This window comes from Schistocerca gregaria, chromosome 1 (genome assembly GCF_023897955.1).
Source record: "Schistocerca gregaria isolate iqSchGreg1 chromosome 1, iqSchGreg1.2, whole genome shotgun sequence".
Lineage (NCBI taxonomy): Eukaryota > Metazoa > Arthropoda > Insecta > Orthoptera > Acrididae > Schistocerca > Schistocerca gregaria.
In genome coordinates, this window is record NC_064920.1 from 2,697,647 (window position 1) to 2,721,922 (window position 24,276).

At 39.1% G+C, this 24,276-nt stretch overlaps 1 protein-coding gene across 1 annotated transcript in view; it reads right to left on the reverse strand.

The window, feature by feature from the left end:
• LOC126320026 (target of rapamycin complex subunit lst8) overlaps nucleotides 1-23,625 on the reverse strand; it is a 36,380-nt gene extending 12,755 nt beyond the window's left edge. Inside the window, exons 1-7 of the mRNA XM_049993750.1 lie at nucleotides 23,196-23,625; nucleotides 23,023-23,074; nucleotides 16,889-17,051; nucleotides 10,247-10,397; nucleotides 9,965-10,167; nucleotides 8,675-8,817; nucleotides 470-579 (exon numbers count right to left, since the gene is read on the reverse strand). Coding sequence (XP_049849707.1) covers nucleotides 470-579; nucleotides 8,675-8,817; nucleotides 9,965-10,167; nucleotides 10,247-10,397; nucleotides 16,889-17,051; nucleotides 23,023-23,074; nucleotides 23,196-23,321 — 948 coding nt within the window. The 5' untranslated portion in view covers nucleotides 23,322-23,625. The remainder of the gene's footprint in view (nucleotides 1-469; nucleotides 580-8,674; nucleotides 8,818-9,964; nucleotides 10,168-10,246; nucleotides 10,398-16,888; nucleotides 17,052-23,022; nucleotides 23,075-23,195) is intronic.
• Nucleotides 23,626-24,276: the final 651 nt, after the last annotated feature.

A 24,276-nucleotide genomic window follows, 5' to 3' on the forward strand; every position in this document is an offset into this window, starting at 1 on the left:
AACATTTCTAATAGAAAAGTCATTAATTTCCAGCAAGTCCATTCCAATTTCTTCCAACAAATACCCAAAAGGTAGACACAGAAAATAACACACATACATAAAATATTTCATTATATGGGAATAAACATAACATTATATTTTTTCAAACATATATAATTATTCTACAAACAATATTTACAAACCTTTTCAATGCATACTCACAAGCACTGTTTCCCTACACATTAAGAAATAATGATTTGTAAACTGAATAGAAATTTTTAATATACACCGCCACAACATATAAATAATACTGAATTCAGACTAGTACAGTACTGCAAACTAAAATAAAAGTATCTTACCATAATCTATAGTAGTAGCCACCAAATAATCTTCTTTATCAAATACAAGAAAATTCCAAAATTAAAAGCACAAAAAGAAACATAGTAATTTGTTGAATGTGAAGTCAAATACAAAGGAATTAATCTCTTACTATATAATCACGGAATGCCAAAGCTGTAATTGCCTTCTGATGACCTGAGTAGACCTTCTCAAGATTTCCCGTTAGAACATTCCATAAACGGGCAACACCATCTGATGATGCTGAAAAACAATTACAAGAGGGAACATCACAAATGGGCCTGCAGCCAATACCATTCTATATGACAGATATAAAATCTTGCTGAGAAATTTGTACATTCTATACTGTTTTTGACAGGTGTCTATATTTATTAATGTACTTTGAATTCAAGATGACAACATTTATACGTTGCTAGTGGAAGATTCAACAAGAAAGGGACAAAATGTGTTGTATCTGTTAATGTTTTGGAGTTAAAATATTACACTATTGTTCCATCTTGAATGATCAATCAAGCCAGGATTGACCTCTGATCACTGTTCAAATGCTCAGACAACCAGGATCAAGTAAAATCAGGGGCTACTTTCTTTTCACTGTCAAATGTTAGGCCTAAAAAAAGGTGTTGGGAGTAGCACTCTATTACTGATGGGATTTTGCTTTTTTACTGGAATTGTACGAGGGTTGGAACTTTAAAGTTGGCAACTATTTATTTACAGCTCATACAAAATAGATACATGTTTCAAAGTTTTACTGACTTTCAAAGTAGTCACCAGCACTGTGTATAAAACATTGCCAGTGATGTGGAAGTCGTAGGATACTCTTAGCAGTGTCAGTTGAGTTGGCAGTTCAACAGTTCAAGCGGTGCAGTCTATTGCCGGACGAATTTGTAGCAGTTCTGAAGTGAATGCCATGAAGTGTTTCCTTCAGTTTAGAAATTGAGTTGAACTAATGAGGGCTTAAGCCTGGGTAGTGCAATAGGTGGTATAGCACTTAGCAGCCCAATCAGTCAAACAAATTAGTAACAGCTTGCACTCTATGCGCTTGTGCATTGACCTGCAAAATGGTTGGTTGGTTGTTTTGGGGAAGGAGACCAGACAATGAGGTCATCGGTCTCATCGAATTAGGGAAGGACAGGGAAGGAAGTCGGCCGTGCCCTTTGAAAGGAACCATCCCGGCATTTGCCCGGAGCGATTTAGGGAAATCACGGAAAACCTAAATCAGGATGGCCGGACGCGGGATTGAACCATAGTCCTCCCGAATGCGAGTCCAGTGTATAACCACTGCGCCACCTCGCTCGGTCGCCTGCAAAATGATGGTCAGGTCCTGTCTCTAAGCGGTGGTAGGTTATGTTCCAAAAATGAACAGCATAGAGACAGAAGTGTGGATTAGACAAGAGTTCATTATGCAGTAATGACGGCCACTGACGAATTTCATCAGTGGTGGCAGTGTTAGGAGGAGGGGGGGTGGGGGGTAGGGGGCACTTCAGGAACACTTCATTTGGTAACATTGAATGTATTAGGGGTTTCTGTCAATAATTCATAATATAATCTATCAAACAAAATGTATAGGGAAACAGAAATAAACACTTATTACACCAGTGTTCTTCTTACATACACCAAGAGTTTCATATACGGTATTCCTAGATAACATGATAGGAAGCATTTGTAAATGATTTTGAGAGATAGCAGATAGATGGGTAGGTAGGTAAGTAGATAGATAGATAGATAGATAGATAGAGAGAGAGAGAGAGAGAGAGAGAGAGAGAGAGAGAGAGAAAGTGCAAGGGTGCTTCCTTTAGCTATCTTTTACTCATGTCTGCATGAGAAATAAAATGCAACAGCAACTCCAAAAATCTCACTCGTACACAAAAATGTATGGGTGGATATATCAACTGCACAATTCTTCACTGCTCACAGATTATGTGTGGACACATTTACCTGACCGTCTTAAGTGTGGGGTGTTTTGATGTCTAGTTGCGTAAGATGCTGGTAAAGGATGGCCCTGAACTACAAAATTTACAAAACTGCGAACCTCAGCAAACAACTGCATTGTAGCCATTAGCAAATCCTTTGTTTCCTCTGCTTTGCTTTGTGTTGTACTTTCCTTTTTTTCCCTTTTCTTATTTTGAAATGTCTGCAGAGACCAATGTTGGTCTGTAATGGGGTTTGTATAAGACTCTCGCAACACCAGTTCAGTGATCCATATGACCATTATGTCAGTTTTTCCTTCACAGGAGCACAGGACATGGGCATAGGCTGCCAGCCCTGTCAGAGGAAAGGGGGGCTTGCTCCCCCCTCCCCCTCCCCCCTGCAATGCTCTTCTCCCCTTCACTGACCAAAGTCCTCATTTGTTTATGTTTGCGCCAGACTGCCAGAATAGTGTCCAATATAGCATAAGTGTCTTTAATATGATAAGTAATAGTAAGTGCATAAATTGTTCAAAGTTGTAACGTGGATTTTGGAAACAAATTTAATCAAATTATCAGCATTCACCAAAAGTAGCAACACCATGAGTTTAAGACAGGTTCAAACTAATTAGTATCAATGGTATTGGAGAGCCCTTCACTGCTCCTTCTTGTTAGCAAATAGATCTATCGCTACTGAATTGAATTTTCAACTTTATACACAAATGACTTTTCACATGATAGCATCCCTAAGGCACTAAGGAATTCTTCTTTCATAGTATTTCATAGAAACATTTTAATTCTCTTGAGCATTGAAAAGCACCGCCCAGTTTCTGATGTTGAGAAAGGTACCGTTACTAGCAGTTTCAAAACTTTAACAGTATCTACGAAAGTATCACAAGGCTCACCCTTTAGAGTCAGTGAAGGATATGGAATGGCACTAGAAATTGCTCTCAACTCTAGCGTAGCACAAAAGACTTGAAACTCTCCCTTCAGCTCTCTCTTTTCCAGAAATGAGTGTGTGTCCATAATTTCAAGGTACTTCTCTGGAAAATTTGTGTTGTATTTGTCAAACTGATTTACATCAAATAACATGGATGGAAAGAGGTATCCAGTAACTGAAAATGTAATTTTATTTAAGAAAGGCTGGCATCATAAACTTCCAAGCATCTCCTTTTCTTTTAATCACCAACAACTCATGGTTTCTTGTCAGGCATTGTTGTGTCGTTTTCAAAACTAATCTCATTAATGAAGGCACCAATGTCTTCTCTGGATACTGCTTCAAAATTGTGGATATCTTGTTTTACTTTGGTTGGTTCAGTTATCTTCTTTTGAAACTGATTAAAAAGTATGTCTGCATGAGGCATTACCTTGTAGAAAAATGACAGCTAGAAAATGAATTCCTTATTTTGCAGTCTTCACTTGTGTGAACCTGCTTTCTCAATAGCAAAGGACAGTTTTATGCTCTCACTTGTTTCAATGGCTTCTGTTACAGTAACAAGATCTCCTCTGTTTTCATAAACATCCTTTACCACTTGCAAATGATATTTCCACCTCATGACAAACACATAGGGCAAACTTTTCTGAATAATGTTATGCAACATTTCCAGTCAATTATTTTCTGTATCTCTTTTGACTTGTCACTTATAACATTTACGCTTTCATAACTCTGAGCTACTAGTTTTCCTCAGGCAGCACTCTAAATTTCAGGATTAACAAAGTTCCAAAGTCTTTCAATGGGTTTTCCCCTTAACAACATATAGGGTAATCAAAATATCCACGGGTGTACTGCCGGTCTATAGTGTCCAACGGGACACTATAGACCGGCAGTACACCCGTGGATATTTTGATTATCAAATACGCCGGGAGAAACTCAAGAATCACAACATATAGGGTGACAATTATTGAACTACATGGGAGAAAACATAAATTAGTTATAAACTACGGCATGCACACACTTTATTCAACATGTAAATGTCACTACAGATATTCGGATTTAGGTTATGATATGTTTGATATGCCTGCCATCATTAGCGATGATGTGCTGCAGACAAATAGCAAAATTCTGCATGTATCTTGTCAAAATCAGGGTCGCCTTGGATAATGGAGGTGAAATCATCTTGCAAAACCTTCACATACTATTCAGAAGTCATGTGCCATCAAGGAATATTGCACCAATTATTCCATTACTGGACAATGCACACCACACAACCACCTGTTAAGAGTGAACAGACTTCTAAATCATGAAATGCAGATTCTCAGTTCCTTAACAGTGCCAATTTTGCTTACTGAAGAACCCATCCAAATGAAAGTGGGCTTCATCACTATATCAAACTGTGCATGCGCATACTAATTCAAATCATGCCCTGTGACCAAGTGTGCAGTTTGAATGTCCTAATGCAAACCGTTCAGAAGTTATCACAATTTTATTTCATATGGCTCAATAATTGTCACCCCATATCACAAAACACAAACCAATCAAAATTTGAAGACATATCTGTGGTTTCATCTGTGTTTATTGGAACATAATCAAAATGCTTTATTTCTCTAAGAACTTCCTCGTGGTACACTTCCAACGGTCGCAATGCAGTAATTCATCCTGAACAGTATTAGAGAAGCCTTTGGAAAGTGATGTTTGACCGAGATGAAGTTGAAAGTCTTTATACAGTCTCACACTAAAATGAATTAGCTCACGAAAAACCATCTTATTTTGAGAGGCATCAGTTTCATTGTAGCCCCTGAGAGACAGTTCCAAAGTGCCACAGAACCAAATAGAACTTCAAATTAAATTCAATATATGACTGTTTGCGCCCCCCTGCCCCCCCCCCCCCCCCTCCTTTGAACCACAGACCTCCCCGTTGGTGGAGTGGTCAGGTGTCTCAGTGCTATGGATAGACATACCCCAGGTGCAACCACACTGAAGGTGTATCTTTTGAGAAGCCAGACAAACATGTGGTCCCTAAAGAGGGGTAACAGCCTCTTAAGTAGTTACACGGGCAACAAGTCTGGATGACTGACTGATCTGGCCTTGTAACACAACCAAAACTGCCTTGCTGTGCTGGTACTGTGAAGAACTAAAAGTAAGGGGGAACTACAGCAATAATTATTCCCGAGGGCATCCAGCTCTGCTGTATAGTTAAATGATGATGGCATCTTTTTGGGTAAAATATTCCAGAAGTAATATAGTCCCCCATTTGGGTCTCTGGGTGGGGACTATTCAGGAGGATGTCATCAGGAGAAACAGAGCTGGCATTTATGGATCGGACTCTGGAAAGTTAGATTCCTCAATTAGGCTGATAGGTTAGAAAGTTGAAAAAAGGAAATGGATAGGATGAAGTTAGATATAATAATTAGAGAAGTCCGTGCCAGGAGGAACAGAACTTATGCTCACATGAATAAAGAGTAATAGACAAAAATTCAAATAGTGGTAATGCACGAGCATGTTTATTAATGAATATGAAAACACATATGTGGATAAGCTACTATGAACACCATGGAAGTGAATGCATTATCAAAGCAAAAATAGGCACAAAGCCTACACTGATCAGAGTAGCACAAGTTTATAAGCCAACTAGCTCTACAGATGATGAAGAGGTGACAGTTAAGGCACATGAGAATTTAATTGTGATGAGGAACTGGAATTTGACAGCTGGGAAAGGAAGAAAAGGAAAAATAAGAGGGGAATATGGACTGGGGGAAAGAAATGAAAGAGGAAGTCATCTGGAGGAATTTTACACATAACATAATTTAATCACTGCTAACACTTTGTTTAAGAATCATTAAAGGTTACACATGTGGAGAAATCTGGAGACACCGGATGGTGACTAGAACAGTGGAAAGGAATTCAGCAGAAGATGAATGGGCAGCTTTGAGAGATGCAATAGTGAAGGCAGCTAATGATAGGTAAAAAGACAAGGTTTAGTAGAAATCCTCGGATGTGTCAGTACATATTGAATTTAACTGATGAAAGGAGAAAATATCTGATTGTGTAAATATTACCAACCTATCAGTTTAGCAATTCATAGTTGCAAAATACTGACACAAATTCTTTACAGAAGAATGGGAAAACTGGTAGAAGCTGACCTCAGGGAAGATTAGTTTGGATTGTGTAGAAAAGTAGGAACATGCAAGTCAATACTGACACTATGACTTATCTTACAATATAGGTTAAGGAAAGGCAAACCTACATTTCTATCATTTTTAGACTTAGAGTAAGCTTTTGACAATGCTGACTGGAATATTCTCTTTGAAATTCTGAAGGTAGCAGGGGTAAAATACATATAGTGAAAGGCTAACCAGCAGGCGATTATAAGAGTCGAGAGGTACGAAGGCAGCAGGGGTTGAGAGTGTGACTGGATTGTAGCCTATCCTTAATTTTATTCAAACTCTACATTCAGCATGCAGTAAAGGAAATCAAATGAAAAAATGGAGAAGGAATTAAGTAAAGTGCAAGGAAAAAATAAAAACTCTGAGGTTTGCCAATGACATTGTAATTCTGTCAGAGACAGCAAAGGCTTAGAGGAGCTGTTGAACAGAATGGACGTGACATAAGATGAACACCAACAAAAGCAAAACAAGGATAATGGACTGTAGCCAAATTAAATCACATGACGCTGAGAAAACCAGATTAGGACACAAAACACTGAAAGTAGTATATGAGTTTTTCTATATGGCAGCAAAATAGCTGACGATGGCCAAAGTAGAGAGTTTATAAAATGTAGACTACCAATGACAAGTAAAATGTGTTTTGTGAAGAAGAGAAATTTGCTTGCATCAAATGTAGATTTAAATGTTAGAAAGTCTTTACTGAAGTATATGTATGGAGGTGAAACATCAAAGATAAACAGTTTAGACAAGAGCAGAATAGAGGCTTTTGAAATATGATGCTACAAAAGAATGCTGAAGATTAGATGTGTACGTCACATAACTAATAAGGAGGTACTAAAGAGAACTGGAGAGAAAAGAAATTCGTGGCACAACCGCATTTAAAATTTTTGCACCCACTCCGAAGAGTTTGCCGGCAGTTAATTTTATTAGTTCAATTGAACGGGCAGTTTGTAAACTACCTCCTGATGCTACAGAGGTGGTTAGGAGGGAGGCATGCCGTGTTTTGAGTAGGGCTTGTCCACCCAAGAGTAATGTAACAGCAGCAGAGAGGGCTGCTTTACACTCTATCAAAGTTGATCCTAATATTTTTATTTTACCTGCGGACAAGGGCAATGCCACCGTTGTTTTAAATAAACATGATTATGTAGAAAAGATGCAACGTTTACTATCTGATGCAGCATATTGCAGAATCGATGCTGACCCCACAAAAAGTGTTGAGAAAAACACCAACAGCATCCTGAAGAAAAGTGGTTAGTCGCAGGATACTGTCAAGAGTCTTAACACCTATAGTGCTGTTCCCCCTAGGTTATATGGCCTTCTGAAGGTTCACAAGGAAGAGGTTCCCTTCCATCCTATAGTGAGTAACATTGGCGCTCCAACATATCGTGTAGCCAAGCATCTTGCTTCTCTGTTGAGTCCACAAGTAGGTTGGTGTGAACATCATATCAGGAACTCAGCTGATTTTTTACATCATTTGGGGGGACTGCAGTTGAATGACTTTGATATTTTAGTGAGATTCGATGTGGTCTCTCTCCTCACTCGTGTTCCTCTGTCTGATTTGTTGCAGTTAATCGAGGCCAAGTTTGGCATGTGTTGACATCCACTTACTTTTTATTTAATGACCAGTATTACAAGCAGACAGATGGAGTTGTGATGGGTAGTCCGTTGTCTCCTGTGATTGCAAATTTGTTTATGGAAGACTTCAAGGAGCGTGCACTGGAGTCGGCGCCTCTGAAACCCGCCTATTTCTTTAGATACGTTGATATTTGTCATTTAGCCTCATGGTAGGGAGAATTTGAATGTCTTTCTAGAACATCTGAACTCGATCCACCCGAACATTCGTTTTATGATGGAGGTGGAAGAGGATGGTTGCCTTCCCTTTCTTGACGTGTTGGTTAGGAGGAAGGATGATGGATCATTGGGACATGCAGTCTACAGGTAACTTACTCACACCGACTTGTACTTACAGGCTAATAGTTGTCACCATTTGACTCAGCGTGAAGGGGTACTTCATACCCTGGTACACAGGGCACATGTCGTTTTTGACGCTGAAACTTTGCCAGCTGAGCTGTCCCATCTTGAAGTTACATTTTGTCAAAATGGTTATAGTGATAGACAGATTGAACGTGCGTTGCACTATCGACCGACTGTACATCGTGGAGACAGAAAGCCAATAGGCAATGTGTCAACATGTGGCCATGAAAGGTTCAAAGATTTTGTACACATTTCTCTGTTTATTGTTACATTATGTTATACAATTAAACTTCGTAACCTTCGTTGGTAAAATGCCCCAACTAACAGCAACAATAAAGGTGCTAAGTAAAACATACCTGTAAGGACATATTGGGAATCTGCACTGAAGGCGGCATCCCAGACCCAGCGTTGGTCATCATGCTTAAGTTCCTGAAGCAGAGTAAAGTCAGATGTTTTCCACACTCTTGCAGTTTGGTCCGCTGATGTTGTTACAAGTAACCTGCAATACATTAAATTTATCTGTAAGTCTTTTTCCGTTTAAACACCAAAACAAACTGATTAAAAAATCTGTCCTCTATTGCGAAGTATTTGTATCTGTGTCATTCAAAGCAGAATTCCTCACCAAACATAAAAATATCCAACAGCTGACAACCAAAATCAAGTTTATCACAAATATATTGATTTGAGCCTAAAATCATGACATAGTGAGGGTTTCAAAACTCGAAAGCAAAACTTCAGGAATGGATTCCTCATACAACAACAAGAAAAAAGGCTATATCACATGGGTCCCGAAAAGCACCATTACAGATTGACTGAGCCTTCAGTTCTACAAACTGCACAGCATATATGTTATGCCCGCTGGTACACTCTGGTTATGTATTGGAGAAAATGTTCAAAGTGACCTCCTCCTGACTGAATATAGGCATCCATTTGTTGCCTTACTGAATTCTGCACATGATCAAAAATGGCTGGTGTACTTCAAACTGTCTGAAAGGCCACCACAATGTGTGCATGGAGAGTAGGTTCATCTGGAAAAGCAGTTGAATACACGAGAGACAGTATGTGTCCCCCCAGGTAAAAGGCTAGGGGATTTAAGTCAGACGAACGGGGTGGCCACGGAATTGGTCCACCTCTAGATATCCAGCACTCAGGAAAATGTGCATTCAGCTGCCTCCAGGCATCAAGACAAATGTGAGTGAGAGCACCATCATGCATGAAATACAGTAAAGTTGTCAACAGGATGCAAGTGGCATATCTTCTGCACACTCAAGCGATGCATTGTGTGAGAAATCTGTACAGTTCTATCCAGTAAGTTTTTTCTGGTACGACTTAGGGTCCCAACAAGCAACTGCCAATATGTTAATGGAGAACCTCTGTTGGTGATATGACTAGATAGTTGCATGGAGATTGGTGTCTGCCCCCACACTTGCTTGTTATGCAGTTATCGGATTCTGTCCCTTGTGTATGTCATATATTTTCCTAAAGTAAACGACACTTGTCAGCATGCACTGCATAACAGTAACATTCTCGAATAAGTCAATAACTACTTGACATGTTTTTCTTACTGTTATATGAGGAACCCATCTTGAAGTTTTGCCATTGAGTTTTGAAACACCCTGTTTAACACCTACACATATAATACTTACGTTGAATCAGGGCTGAAACTGCATTTCAAAGCATAACGTCTATGAGCCTCAATTTTATGCTTTGGATTTAGCTTTGTGGGCTCTTCACCTACTCCTCCAGTGAGACTCCATATGTAACAATGGCCTCGATTATTTACTGCTGCCATGTATGAAGCTTCGGGGTCTATAGCTATATGCTGTATTGATGCTTCAGGTTCAGGAATCTACAGCACAAACAAATAAAAACTTTCAGTCTGAAATAAAACACATAAATTAGAAAGCAGTTATAATATTACAACTTACTAATTGTTCATTGTGATCAGTTTTCAAGTCCCACAAATGTATCACACCACTCTGGTCACCAACAACAAGTTCTGCCTGGTTTGGGTGAAGACAAACACAATTTACAGGAGCTGATACCTGAAATATTCTCTGACACTGGAGATTTCGTGACCTGAAAAGATGATTATAACAATTTATTTCTTTCGTATAACATATACTGCAGTACTGTTTATTTCACAATGAATGAAAATCATAGATAATATGAACTGCAGATACAAAATAGAGACTGGTTATCACTCTTTAACTGGACTCACAAAACCATTCACTAGATCAAATTATTCAAATTGATGCTCAGTGAAGTTCTACAGTGAAAGACATGTTTCTTCTCCTGTGTGTGATATTATATGGAATGCACTTACTTGGCCATTAAGTAAGTCATTAATAGAAGGAAAAATATACTAGTAAAATGATGTAATTTCCCTGAAAAAAATAGTAACAATATAGGAAGGTGAGACTCATGTTGTGAACTTGGAAGTTTAGGTGAACACAAAGTGAACAGGAACACTGATCTTACTTGTGATTGCTGGCCAGTAAGGAATAGAAGATAGAATTAACACATTACGAGGCAGAATTGCTGATGAATACTTAGTGAAATGTATAGTGCAGTCAACAGACACATACACATAATAATAAAAGTGATATACTTTTTGTCTTTTGAAATTCATAGTTTCTGCCTCAGGAAGAGACAGGGACAAATTGGAGAAGGTTGAAAAGGAAGGAAAGGTCACCCAGACCCCATGATGAGAGGAACCCCACCTGCAGTGAGGAGACTCTTTGTATATTCATCAACTGTACTGGCACTGTAAACACCATAAATGAGAAGGAAGGGATTAATCATCGTGGACACCCATTTGATTGTGCCAACTATTGAGATGTATTATGATGGTAACCCAGTTACCCACATGCTTATCCAGCTTATCATAAAGGAGGTTGAAGATGATGCATTGTAACACCGAAATCAATACAAGTAAAGCAAGACCTTTGTATACTGCTGAATGTTTCAGTCATGTAGAAATTTAAAAATAAAAATAATGTACTGTGGATGTCTGCCCTTCTTTTTAACCATTCCCAATCAGATGGCACACTTCAGTTCATTTGCAGCATACTGTGAGAATGCGATTACTCCACCAAGAAGATTGCTTGCAAACCACTTGTGTCCCATCTTGGAATAGTGCTCAAGTGTGTGAGACCTGTACCAAATAGGATTAACAGAGGATGCAGAATGTATGCTAAGAAGGGCAGCATGAATGGTCACAGGAGAGCATAACAGAAATGCTGAACAATCTAAGCTGGCTGTCTTTTGAAGTTAGATACCAAAGACTACTTCAAATTTTACTATTTTTTAACATTTTGTTGAAATATTATGCCAGATGTGCTTTTGACTGTGGGGAATTGGGGCAATCAACTTGCACAGAGCATCTTCATAGACAATTCTCTGTGCACAATATTATGAACTCATTCAGTTGAGATGCTCACAGTCTCAGCATCTAAATGAATTTTTATTCGGCAGTCTTGTATTACCGTATCATGGAATTTGTAAATGGTTTCCTTTGTGGTGACTTCAACTGGATGCCTGGAGCTTGCTTCATCTTTGGTGCTTGTCTGACAACTATTAAATTCATTAATTCAAAAGTAAATGATCTCCAATGATGGTGCAGAGTCCATGTGAATTCTGTTCTGATCTGTGTGGCAGTCCAGCTTTCACTGCTGTGTTTCACCTGGCAGGGCCACGAACGTGGTCCTGCAGGTTGCTTAAAAAAAGTGTTTGCCATTTATGTCTATAGCAGCAAGGCCATGTCTGTATCTAGCTGAGTTGCCCTATTCTGCTTTTGCTATGCAGTTAATTTACCCCATTAAAAAGGAATTATATAATAACTATGCCTGCAGTAACTATTGTTATGAATCATTGAAAAATAAGTGATAAGAAATAAAATACCGAAAAATTCAGAATGGAAGATAATATGTATGAAACCCTCCCCCCGTGAGCCATGGACCTTGCCGTTGGTGGGGAGGCTTGCATGCCTCAGCGATACAGATAGCCGTACCGTAGGTGCAACCACAATGGAGGGGTATCTGTTGAGGCCAGACAAACGTTTGGTTCCTGAAGAGGGGCAGCAGCCTTTTCAGTAGTTGCAAGGGCAACAGTCTGGATGACTGACTGATCTGGCCTTGTAACAATAACCAAAACGGCCTTGCTGTGCTGGTACTGTGAATGTCTGAAAGCAAGGGGAAACTACGGCCGTAATTTTTCCAGAGGGCATGCAGCTTTACTGTATGATTAAATGATGATGGCGTCCTCTCGGGTAAAATATTCCAGAGGTAAAATAGTCCCCCATTTGGATCTCCGGGCGGGGACTACTCAAGAGGATGTCGTTATCAGGAGAAAGAAAACTGACGTTCTATGGATCGGAGCATGGAATGTCAGATCACTTAATCGGGCAAGTAAGTTAGAAAGTATAAAAAGGGAAATGGATAGGTTAAAGTTAGATATAGTGGGAATTAGTGATGTTCGATGGCAGGAGGAACAAGACTTTTGGTCAGGTGACTACATGGTTATAAACACAAAATCAAATAGGGGTAATGCAAGAGTAGGTTTAATAATACAAACAGCATAGTGAATGCATTATTGTGGCCAAGATAGATAAGAAGCCCACATCTACTACAGTAGTACAAGTTTATATGCCAACTAGCTCTGCAGATGATGAAGAAATTGAAGAAATGTATGATGAAATAAAAGAAATTATTCAGATAGTGAAGGGTGACGAAAATTTAATAGTCATGGGTGACTGGAATTTGGTAGTAGGAAAAGGGAGAGAAATAACGTAGTAGGTGAGTATGGATTGGGGCTAAGAAATGAAAGAGGAAGCCGCCTGGTAGAATTTTGCACAGAGCACAAATTAATCATAGCCAACACTTGGTTTAGGAATCATGAAAGAAGGTTGTATACATGGAAGAACCCTGGAGATACTAAAAGGTATCAGATAGATTATATAAAAGTAAGACAGAGATTTAGGAACCAGGTTTTAAATTGTAAGACATTTCCAGGGGCAGATGTGGACTCTGACCACAATCTATCGGTTATGAGCTGTAGATTAAAACTGAAGAAACTGCAAAAAGGTGGAAATTTAAGGAAATGGGACCTGGATAAACTGAAAGAACCAGAGATTGTATAGAGTTTCAGGGAGAGCATAACAGAAAAATTGACAGGAATGGGGGAAAGAAATACAGTACAGGATGAAGGGATAGCTTTGAGGGATGAAGTAGTGAAGGCGGCAGAGGATCAAGTAGGTAAAAAGACGAGGGCTAGTAGAAATCCTTGGGTAACTGAAGAAATATTGAATTTAATTGATGAAAGGAGAAAATATAAAATTGCACTAAATGAAGCAGGCAAAAAGGAATACAAACGTCTCAAAAATGAGATCGACAGGAAATGCAAAATGGCTAAGCAGGGATGGCTAGAGGACAAATGTAAGGCTTTAGAGGCTTATCTCACTAGGGGTAAGATAGATACTGCCTACAGGAAAATTAAAGAGACCTTCAGAGAAAAGAGAACCACTTGTATGAACATCAAGAGCTCGATTGGAAACCCAGTTCTAAGCAAAGAAGGGAAAGCAGAAAGGTGGAAGGAGTATATAGAGGGGCTATACAAGGGCGATGTACTTGAGGACAATATTATGGAAATGGAAGAGGATGTAGATGAAGATGAAGATGAAATGGGAGATATGATACTGCGTGAGAGCACTGAAAGACCTGAGCTGAAAGAAGGCCCCCTGGAGTAGATAACATTCCATTGGAACTACTGACGGCCTTGGGAGAGCCAGTCCTAACAAAACTCTACCGTCTGGTGAGCAAGATGTATGAAACAGGCAAAATACCCTCAGACTTCAAGAACAATATAATAATTCCAATCCCAAAGAAATCAGGTGTTGACAGATGTGAAAATTACCGAACTATCAGTTTAATAAGTCACAGCTGCAAAATACTAACGCGAATTCTTTACAGACGAATGGAAAAACTTGTAGAAGCTGACCTCGGGGAAGATCAGTTTGGATTTCGTAGAAATGTTGGAACACGTGAGGCAATACTGGCCCTACAACTTATCTTAGAAGAAAGATTAAGGAAAGGCAAACCTACGTTTCTGGCATTTGTAGACTTAGAGAAAGCTTTTGACAATGTTGACTGGAATACTCTCTTTCAAATTCTAAAGGTGGCAGGGGTAAAATACAGGGAGCGAAAGGCTATTTACAATTTGTACAGAAACCAGACTGCAGTTATAAGAGTCGAGGGACATGAAAGGGAAGCAGTGGTTGGGAAGGGAGTAAGACAGGGTTGTAGCCAGTCTCAGGACTGAAGACCACAACAACAATGTATGAAACTGTAAACCAATACTCATCCTGTCCTGCCAGACTGGAACTTGGACGTGGAACACTGGAGATCACATTTGGCAGGTGAGCTGATGGATATCTCCGATAGAGCACAGTAATAAAATGGGAACTATGGTATTCCGCATGTATCCTGGATGATTTCATGTGACCTCAACAAATACCACAGGTGTACTGTCATTGTAAGCCAGTACTTGTTACAATACAAAGCTCAGACACTATCCAATATTTGCCACTTTCTTGGACAAAACTTTACTCACAAATTAAATCTAGATGTTTGAGCAAAATTATCTCCAGGCACTAACCACAACTTCTAACTGTTTATTCTCCCAGTTCCATATTTTGGTACAGACACGGAGGTGGGCTGCACAGAGATGAGAGGTGAGAGCAAGATTTGCGAATGGTATCCCAGCTCATTCCCATGCCACTGCAAATGGATCCTGATGAACTTGGCTGAGATATAGTGCACAATTAGTCACAATTAATGCTGCAATCACCACGCAATCAGCAATGGATCCACATCTGACGTGTTGGTATATGCATGTGTGGTTAGCCAGGATGAGTAGAGTAATAAAATGGAACACCGACAGTCGTCCTTACAATGTCATTTATTACATGGCTTTCAGTTTTGGTTTTTCAGTGCATGATCATCCGGCCTTAGCTGATGCTGAAGGGATTGACACCATTTGTATACATGATTCATCAGTAGCCAACATCCATAACAATAGTTATAGATGTTGGCCACTGATGTATCATGTATACGGATGGCGTTAACCCCCTCAGATCCAGCACTGAAACTTGTAGCCTTATTATAAAGGGCATCGTAATCATGGCTGTAGGTGTTCCATTTTATTTCGTAAGTGAATGGTAAAAGTCACTCAGACCTCAAATCACAAGGATGGACATTGAAAAACAGCATGAGTACTGGTTTACTGTTTCATACATATTATCTTCTATTAAAAATTTTCCAGTATTTTATTTCTTATCACTTATTTTTTCAACAATTCATAACCATAGTTAATGCAGGCAGTTATTATATAATTTCTTTTTGGTGGGGTAAATTTAATGCATAGCAAAAGCAGAACAGGGCAGCACAGCTAGACACAGACATGGCCTTGCTGCTATAGACACGAATGGCAAACCATTTTTTTAATCAACCCCAGGATCAAGTTGTTGGCCCTGCCAGGTGAAAAATAGCAGTGAAAGAGGGGAGAATTCCATAGTTGTGTCAAGTGTTAGGCTGTTGTCAGCCAGAAGCCAAGATTAACGCAGGATTTTAAATATCAGACCTCTGAGATGGAGGGGAGAGATTTACAAAGATGTACAACCATGGTGTGCTTCCAAGCAGCAACCAATTACAGTACACCTCCAAGTCTTTAATTCTTAGATAAACCTACTCATTTGTACCTAAGGCATTCATATTTCACTCATTTTCATTTTGCATCATACTCACCATCATTAGTGACATGTTACCACAATGAGACAATTCGTATAATTTAAATCGGCATATGTTGTCAATTATCAGGACATAATAGAGGGAAACATTCCACGTGGGAAAAATATATCTAAAAACAAAGATGATGTGACTTACCAAACAAAAGCACTGGCAGGTCGATAGACACACAAACAAACACAAACATACACACAAAATTCGAACTTTCACAACCAGCGGTTGCTTCGTCAGGAAAGAGGGAAAGATGAAAGGATGCAAGTTTTAAGGGAGAGGGTAAGGAGTCATTCCAATCCCGGAAGCGGAAAGACTTACCTTAGAGGGAAAAAGGGATAGGTATACACTCGCGCATACACACATATCCAACCGCGCACACACACATATCCAACTGCTGTGCCTTTACAAATGTCTGCTTGTGTCTGCGTATGTGCGGTTGGATGTGTGTGTGTGTGTGTGTGTGTGTGTGTGTGTGTGTGTGTGTGTGTGCGCGCGCTCGCGAGCGAGTGTATACCTATCCCTTTTTCCCCCTAAGGTAAGTCTTTCCGCTCCCTGGATTGGAATGACTCCTTACCCTCACCCTTAAAACCCGCATCCTTTCATCTTTCCCTCTCCTTCTCTCTTTCCTGATGAAGCAACCACCGGTTGCAAAAGCTCGAATTTTGTGTGTATGTTTGTGTGTCTATCGACCTGCCAGCGCTTTCGTTTGGTAAGTCACATCATCTTTGTTTTTAGATACAATTATCAGGACATATAGAAATGCATTAAACCAACCTTAAATCCCATATTCTTGCACTGCAATCTTCTCCGCCAGTAAACATCCATTTCCCATCCTCTTGAAAGCCAACACCAGTTACATTCTTCGACACACCTTCATAGTTTATCACAGGATTTGGATTATTTGAAGTTAAATCATACATTCTGATATGTTGGTAACCTATAAACATAAGAAAGTCTCATCAAGAAAGAAGTTGTTTAGCACTGTTTCTGCACTCAATATACAGTATATACTATGTTCACGACATCCTGAACAAATTCCAGGGGTGTGTGTAGAGCGGCGGAGGTAACCTCTGCCCACCAATTCCCAGCACATGAGCAGCTGAGTGGGAGATGCAGGGCGTAGTATGGAGAGACGGAGAGGTGGGAGGCAGACACTAGCTACTGTTTTGTCACACAATGCTGGCACTATGCATTAACTCACCAGTTTGCCACAACATGGCAATCACTTCATAACAACCACACTACATGGGAGTAATAGTATTAGATTATCAATGTCAGCAGCGACCTGAGAAAGCATTAAGGGACCAAAGTTGACTGACTCCCGCCGATTCAGAATTGGCGAGCCCTCATTCACGACATGTGAACAAACCACAGATTATTCTCATTTTCAGTTTTGAGATACCGAACAAAGGGAAGAAAGAAAAGAGGTATTAAAGATAGTTTTGAGTATAAAAAGTAAAATAGTATAACAATAAACATAAGTTAAGAAATTATGTAAATGGACAGAATGTTGTCATATTTTTCACTGAACAAGTATACTCTAATTGTAAACTGAGCTGTCTCACATAATGAAAAGTTGTAAAATGATCCACACAACGTGAAAATAACTACCTAACTTTCATTCTTACATGTAGCTTGTACAAATTATTTTGTCTTTCCTTCTTCTCTTAAGGGTCAAAAAGCTCATGAAAACTCTAGGTCATCATACTGGAACTCTACCTCAAATTTGGTTACATAAGGAAGGAAGATCAGGGTTTAATATCCTGTTGATGATATCGTCTTTACTGATGGAGCACAAGTTCAGAGTGGGAAAGGATATTGGCCACATTCTTGCCTAAGGAAATATCCCAGTATTTTCCTCAAACAATTTATGGAAGCCACATAAACCATAAATCTGGAAGTTTGGCATGTGTGGTCAGAGGAGGAGGGAGCGGGTTCATCATGGGAATCATGAGATTTCCCCCCCCCCCCCCCCCCCTCCTCCCAACAGAAAATTTTGCTAAAAGCATTTTATATTTCCACATATATCAATTTCCAAGACTCTTAGATAATTTTTGGAAAATAAAGTAACATGAAAACAGTGCAAAAATGACAATAAATTTCGAAAAAATTACAAGCTATGTTCAACACAGCACATTTTTCAGTTGCCCATTGATCCCTAGCCTACATGAATGTGTTTGAGAACTGATCAGCTGCGGAGAGTATCTTGGGCAGGAAAAAGGACACATTTGCAAGCTTGCCTGCTGTCAAAAACAAGTCAGACAATGTTACTGAGTCCACACACTAAAATAACTATCTATTCTCATTTATCATCATTAATGTGCAAGTTGATAAAGTGGCATCAACTAAAAGGCTTGCACCAAATGGCCAAATGCCACAGAACTACCTGGCCACAAGTGCCATACACACATTTTTTTATGTTCACAATGACAGTGCTGAATGAAATACTGGTAATGGTGAGAGCACACTTAGACTTTAAATTGTGTGAATTATTATACTTGCAACCTACGCTACAGCGGTTAACTAAGGACTGATGTAAGCCAGGTATTATTCTTGTTATAATACAATATTTTATGTTGTTACTATTATTATTAAATCCTAGGCAACCATAGTATGTCAAAAGTGGGAAAAATTATAATTACAGGGAAGGGGCAGAAAACAACGACCCAACTCTGGATCTGTGCCTTATGGCCATGTGGAGATTTGAAGCAGAGACATCCTAAATGCGAGTCCAGTACCTTACCAATATACTACCTTACTTGCTAGGTTTGGCAACAGGCTGCCAAACCTGTTCACATTTCTTGGGACAATAGAAATTAACTAAATGCAAAGTAACAGGCAAAAGAAGAGTATTTAGGCTGTTATTTTCGCAGAGCCTGTGTATGCCCCTTTTCGAAAACATGACATATTTATGCACAAATTCAATCTATTTCCCTTCTTGTTGTAAACTAACTTTTGGTTTTTCCTGACCATTTGATATAAACCAAGAGTAGCACATAACACATGCAGGAAATCATGCAAGTTATACTCATTACTCTTCACACCATGTAGGCAAACTAACTTGGCTGTAAACCCAACAGCTTTATATCACTAAAAACGGTGCATGTATAAATACAGATACAATTAATTTTAAAAACTGATAAAAAGAAGTGCTGTTCTGATAACAATCACTTGTAGAAGTGCCTCAATGTGTTACAAAGAAAATATGCCGACTTAAGCACCACACTGTACAGCACTTGGTAATTACTTTATTTCTGCCTATGCAACATCCCCCCCCCTCCCCCCTCATGAACCATGCACCTTGCCGTTGGTGGGGAGGCTTGCGTGCCTCAGCGATACAGATAGCCGTACCGTAGGTGCAACCACAACGGAGGGGTATCTGTTGAGAGGCCAGACAAATGTGTGGTTCCTGAAGAGGGGCAGGAGCCTTTTCAGTAGTTGCAAGGGCAACAGTCTGAATGAATGACTGATCTGGCCTTGTAACAATAACCAAAACGGCCTTGGTGTGCTGGTACTGCGAACGACTGAAAGCAAGGGGAAACTATGGCCGTAATTTTTTCCAAGGGCATGCAGCTTTACTATATGATTAAATGATGATGGTAACCTCTTGGGTAAAATATTCCAGAGGTAAAATAGTCCCCCATTCGGATCTCCAGGCGGGGACTACTCAGGAGGATGTCATTGTCAGGAGAAAGAAAACTGGCATTCTTCGGATCGGTGTGTGGAATGTCAGATCCCTTAATCGGGCAGGTAGGTTAGAAAATTTAAAAAGGGAAATGGATAGGTTAAAGTTAGATATAGTGGGAATTAGTGAAGTTCAGTGAAAGGAGGAACAAGATTTCTGGTCAGGTGACTACAGGATTATAAACACAAAATCAAATAGAGGTAATGCAGGAGTAGGTTTAATAAAGAATAGAAAAATAGGAATGGGGGTAAGCTACTACAAACAGCATTATTGTGGTCAAGATAGATAAGAATCCCACACCTACTACAGTAGTAAAAGTTTATATGCCAACTAGCTCTGCAGATGATGAAGAAAATGATGAAATGTATGATGAAATAAAAGAAATTATTCAGATTGTGAAGGGAGACGAAAATTTAGTAGTCATGGGTGACTGGAATTCGGCAGTAGGAAAAGGGAGAGAAGGAAACATAGCAGGTGAATATGGATTGGGGGTAAGAAATGAAAGAGGAAGCCGCCTGGTAGAATTTTGCACAGAGCACAACTTACTCATAGCTAACACTTGGTTCAAGAATCATGTAAGACATTTCCGGGGGCAGATGTGGATTCGGACCACAATCTATTGGTTATGATCTGTAGATTAAAACTGAAGAAACTGCAAAAAGGTGGAAATTTAAGGAAATGGGACCTGGATAAACTGAAAGAACCAGAGATTGTATAGAGTTCCAGGGAGAGCATAACGGAAAAATTGACAGGAATGGGGGAAAGAAATACAGTACAAGATGAAGGTATAGCTTTGAGGGATGAAGTAGTGAAGGCGGCAGAGGATCAAGTAGGTAAAAAGACGAGGGCTAGTAGAAATCCTTGGGTAACAGAAGAAATATTGCATTTAATTGATGAAAGGAGAAAATATAAAAATGCAGTAAATGAAGCAGGCAAAAAGGAATACAAACGTCTCAAAAATGAGATCGACAGGAAATGCAAAATGGCTAAGCAGGGATGGCTAGAAGACAAATGTAAGGCTTTAGAGGCTTATCTCACTAGGGGTAAGATAGATACTGCCTACAGGAAAATTAAAGAGACCTTCAGAGAAAAGAGAACCACTTGTATGAACATCAAGAGCTCAAATGGAAACCCAGTTCTAAGCGAAGAAGAGAAAGCAGAAAGGTGGAAGGAGTATATAGAGGGGCTATACAAGGGCGATGTACTTGAGGACAATATTATGGAAATGGAAGAGGATGTAGATGAAGATGAAATGGGAGATACGATACTGCGTGAAGAATTTGACAGAGCACTGAAAGACCTGAGCTGAAAGAAGGCCCCCTGGAGTAGACAACATTCCATTGGAACTACTGACGGCCTTGGGAGAGCCAGTCCTGACAAAACTCTACCGTCTGGTGAGCAAGATGTATGAAACAGGCAAAATACCCTCAGACTTCAAGAACAATATAATAATTCCAATCCCAAAGAAATCAGGTGTTGACAGATGTGAAAATTACTGAACTATCAGTTTAATAAGTCACAGCTGCAAAATACTAACGCGAATTCTTTACAGATGAATGGAAAAACTTGTAGAAGCTGACCTCGAGGAAGATCAGTTTGGATTTCGTAGCAATGTTGGAACACGTGAGGCAATACTGGCCCTACAACAAGAAAGATTAAGGAAAGGCAAACCTACATTTCTAGCATTTGTAGACGTAGAGAAAGCTTTTGACAATGTTGACTGGAATACTCTATTTCAAATTCTAAAGGTGGCAGGGGTAAAATACAGGGAGCGAAAGGCTATTTACAATTTGTACAGAAACCAGATCGCAGTTACAAGAGTCAAGGGACATGAAAGGGAAGCAGTGGTTGGGAAATGAGTGAGACACGGTTGCAGTCTCTCCCCGGTGTTATTCAATCTGTATATTGAGCAAGCAGTGAAGGAAAGAAGTGATGAATAAAATAATAAATGACTACCACATTTCATCACGTGTAAACCTACTGTATGTCCCTTGCCTTATCCATTGTTCTGATTTAGTACAAGTCTGATCACTTAATTTAGACAAAAATAACTATTTGGTGCTGTGGCAGTCATGTGCTCTCTCTTGTGTACTTTATTATCAGTATTATTATCACTAAAAATATAGAGCTAAGTTTACAAATTCATGAGTTGTCAAATTTCTGTATGAAAATGTACATTCTAAGGGTAATATATTTACAAAGCATTAATCTTAAATTATGCAAACATAAAATGACAATTAATCTGCAGTAAATATATTCCAGCAATATCACAAGTCACTTATCCAACCTCTTAATTTAGTCATTAAATGACAATTGATAGAAATATTAGTTTTTAATGTCCTGTCGATAATGAGGCCGTAAGAGAAGGAACATGAAGTCAGAATCAGCGAAGTTTGGGGAAGGAAATCAGCTGTGTGTTTCCAAAGGAACAAATTTGCATTTACTGTAATAAATTTGGGGAAACCAGAGCAAAATTCAATCTGGAGGGATGAATGGGGTTTGAACTGCTGTCCTCCCAAAGCAGAGACCAGAGTCTCACCATTGCGTCACCATGCTGGGTAAATGATAATCAACATACTACACATATATGAGATGAATTGAATGTTTTGAAATAAAATGAAATCATTGCAATACATTTAATTCATTTCATACATATCCATTGTGGCAGTGTAAGACAATGACCTACATTTTCTCAGTGGTCCTACAGATAACAGTGAAAGTTAGTTTTTGAATCAGAACTGAAGGCATACTTGAATAGTTTACTGGTTGACATTACTGGTTGCGATACGCACGAGATCTGTCCTGTCAAAAATTTTAAATTTTCACTACATATTCATTATTATGTTGCGGTCCATATATAGATAACGTATTTATATGTTACAATAGTCTACGTCACAGGAGAGAGAACTACGAAATTGGAAACAGAATGAAAGAATAGTTTAAATCAGAGAACACAAATAACAACTCATAAGTATGTGGGTATGAATCTGAATAAACAAGAAAGTCCATCGTTAAGAGTAAATGAACGTAGGTTATTTTGGAGATAAAGCAACAAGTATAACACAAAGAATAGAACAGTAAATTTCTTAATTTGCTATCTGCAAACTGAATGTGAAAAAGACAGGGCTTACATCAATCTCTGTCGGCGTAAGTATCGACAAGTAAGATGCAACTGAAATGACAGATTCTTTTCTAGTAGACTATATAAAATAAATTAACTTACCTGCCGCAGCAATTAGTTGTTTATCGGGACTGATATCCAGTGAGTTGACTTGCTGTTTCTCTGTCAAGGATTCACAAAATTACCTAAATATGTAAATTCAAAATCTGGTATTAAAAATAATAATAATAATAAATCGTTGACACACTATGAATTCACGTCTTGTCTAAGGATACAGAATCAGTGTGCTGAGCTGTACGTTGACAGACGCCAGTATGGGCCTGCCATAGCTTTATTGTATGATCATATCCTCCAGTTGCCAATATAACGGTTTCATTGAGGCCCTGACTATCATTCGTCATTTTTTATAGCTGACAGACGATTTACTGGCTTCAAATCGATTAATCACACAGTTACTCAGATTAAGACAATATTCTGGTTGTCAGTAAACAATATTACATGATGTAAAACGGAAATATGCTTAATGATTTTGTGCTGTCACTAAAGCTTCTTTATTTACTCACACTACATCACTTGTAAACAATAATATTGTCCAAAGATATACGTAAAGATATATCACAAATAGGACCACAGTCTAACATAAAGCCCGGTCCACACGCAACGATCTGTCTGCGCAGACATCGGCGCAAATGTCTGTACATGCAAAAGATCGCTGCAAATGTGGTGTGTTCACACGACATAAATCCCCAATTTACTACTCGTCCGCCATCTGTCGTTGTAGAAAAGAAGTATCAGTGGCAAGCGACTACGCTCCCCGTGAACGTCAAAAATTTAATTCAGTTATTTTTAAATATAGAAATGGATGAAGTTCTGTTGTGGCCTGTGTTCGCAAATTGCGTTGCAAAAAACATTCAGACCAACCACAGGAAACAGAGAAAGCGGTCAAAATGGTGTAGACAGTGGCTGCTAAAGCGTAAGCAGTTTTCTCACGTAAATTTACTGCGAGAGTTGCAGGGCGAACCTAACGACTAGCGAAATTATTTGCGGATGGATGTCAAAACTTATAATTACCTCTTTTGAGAAAGCCGAACAGATCAAAATACCATAACGTTGGCTGGTATACTTGATCTACTCCTACACCAGATCTTCTAGGTTTCTGAACTTTGGATAACTCTTTTCGGTAAACAGTTCGCAATGATTTTTTAAACTGTTTCTCTGTTTGCCGAGGCGTCAACTGCCCGGAATTTTTCAATTAGAGCATTGTATGCTGCTGCCTTTTTGTCTCGGTCACTATAGTCTTTACTTATAATCTTCCACAAACATGGGTGGTTCCTATCTATTTCAATGAATTCACTT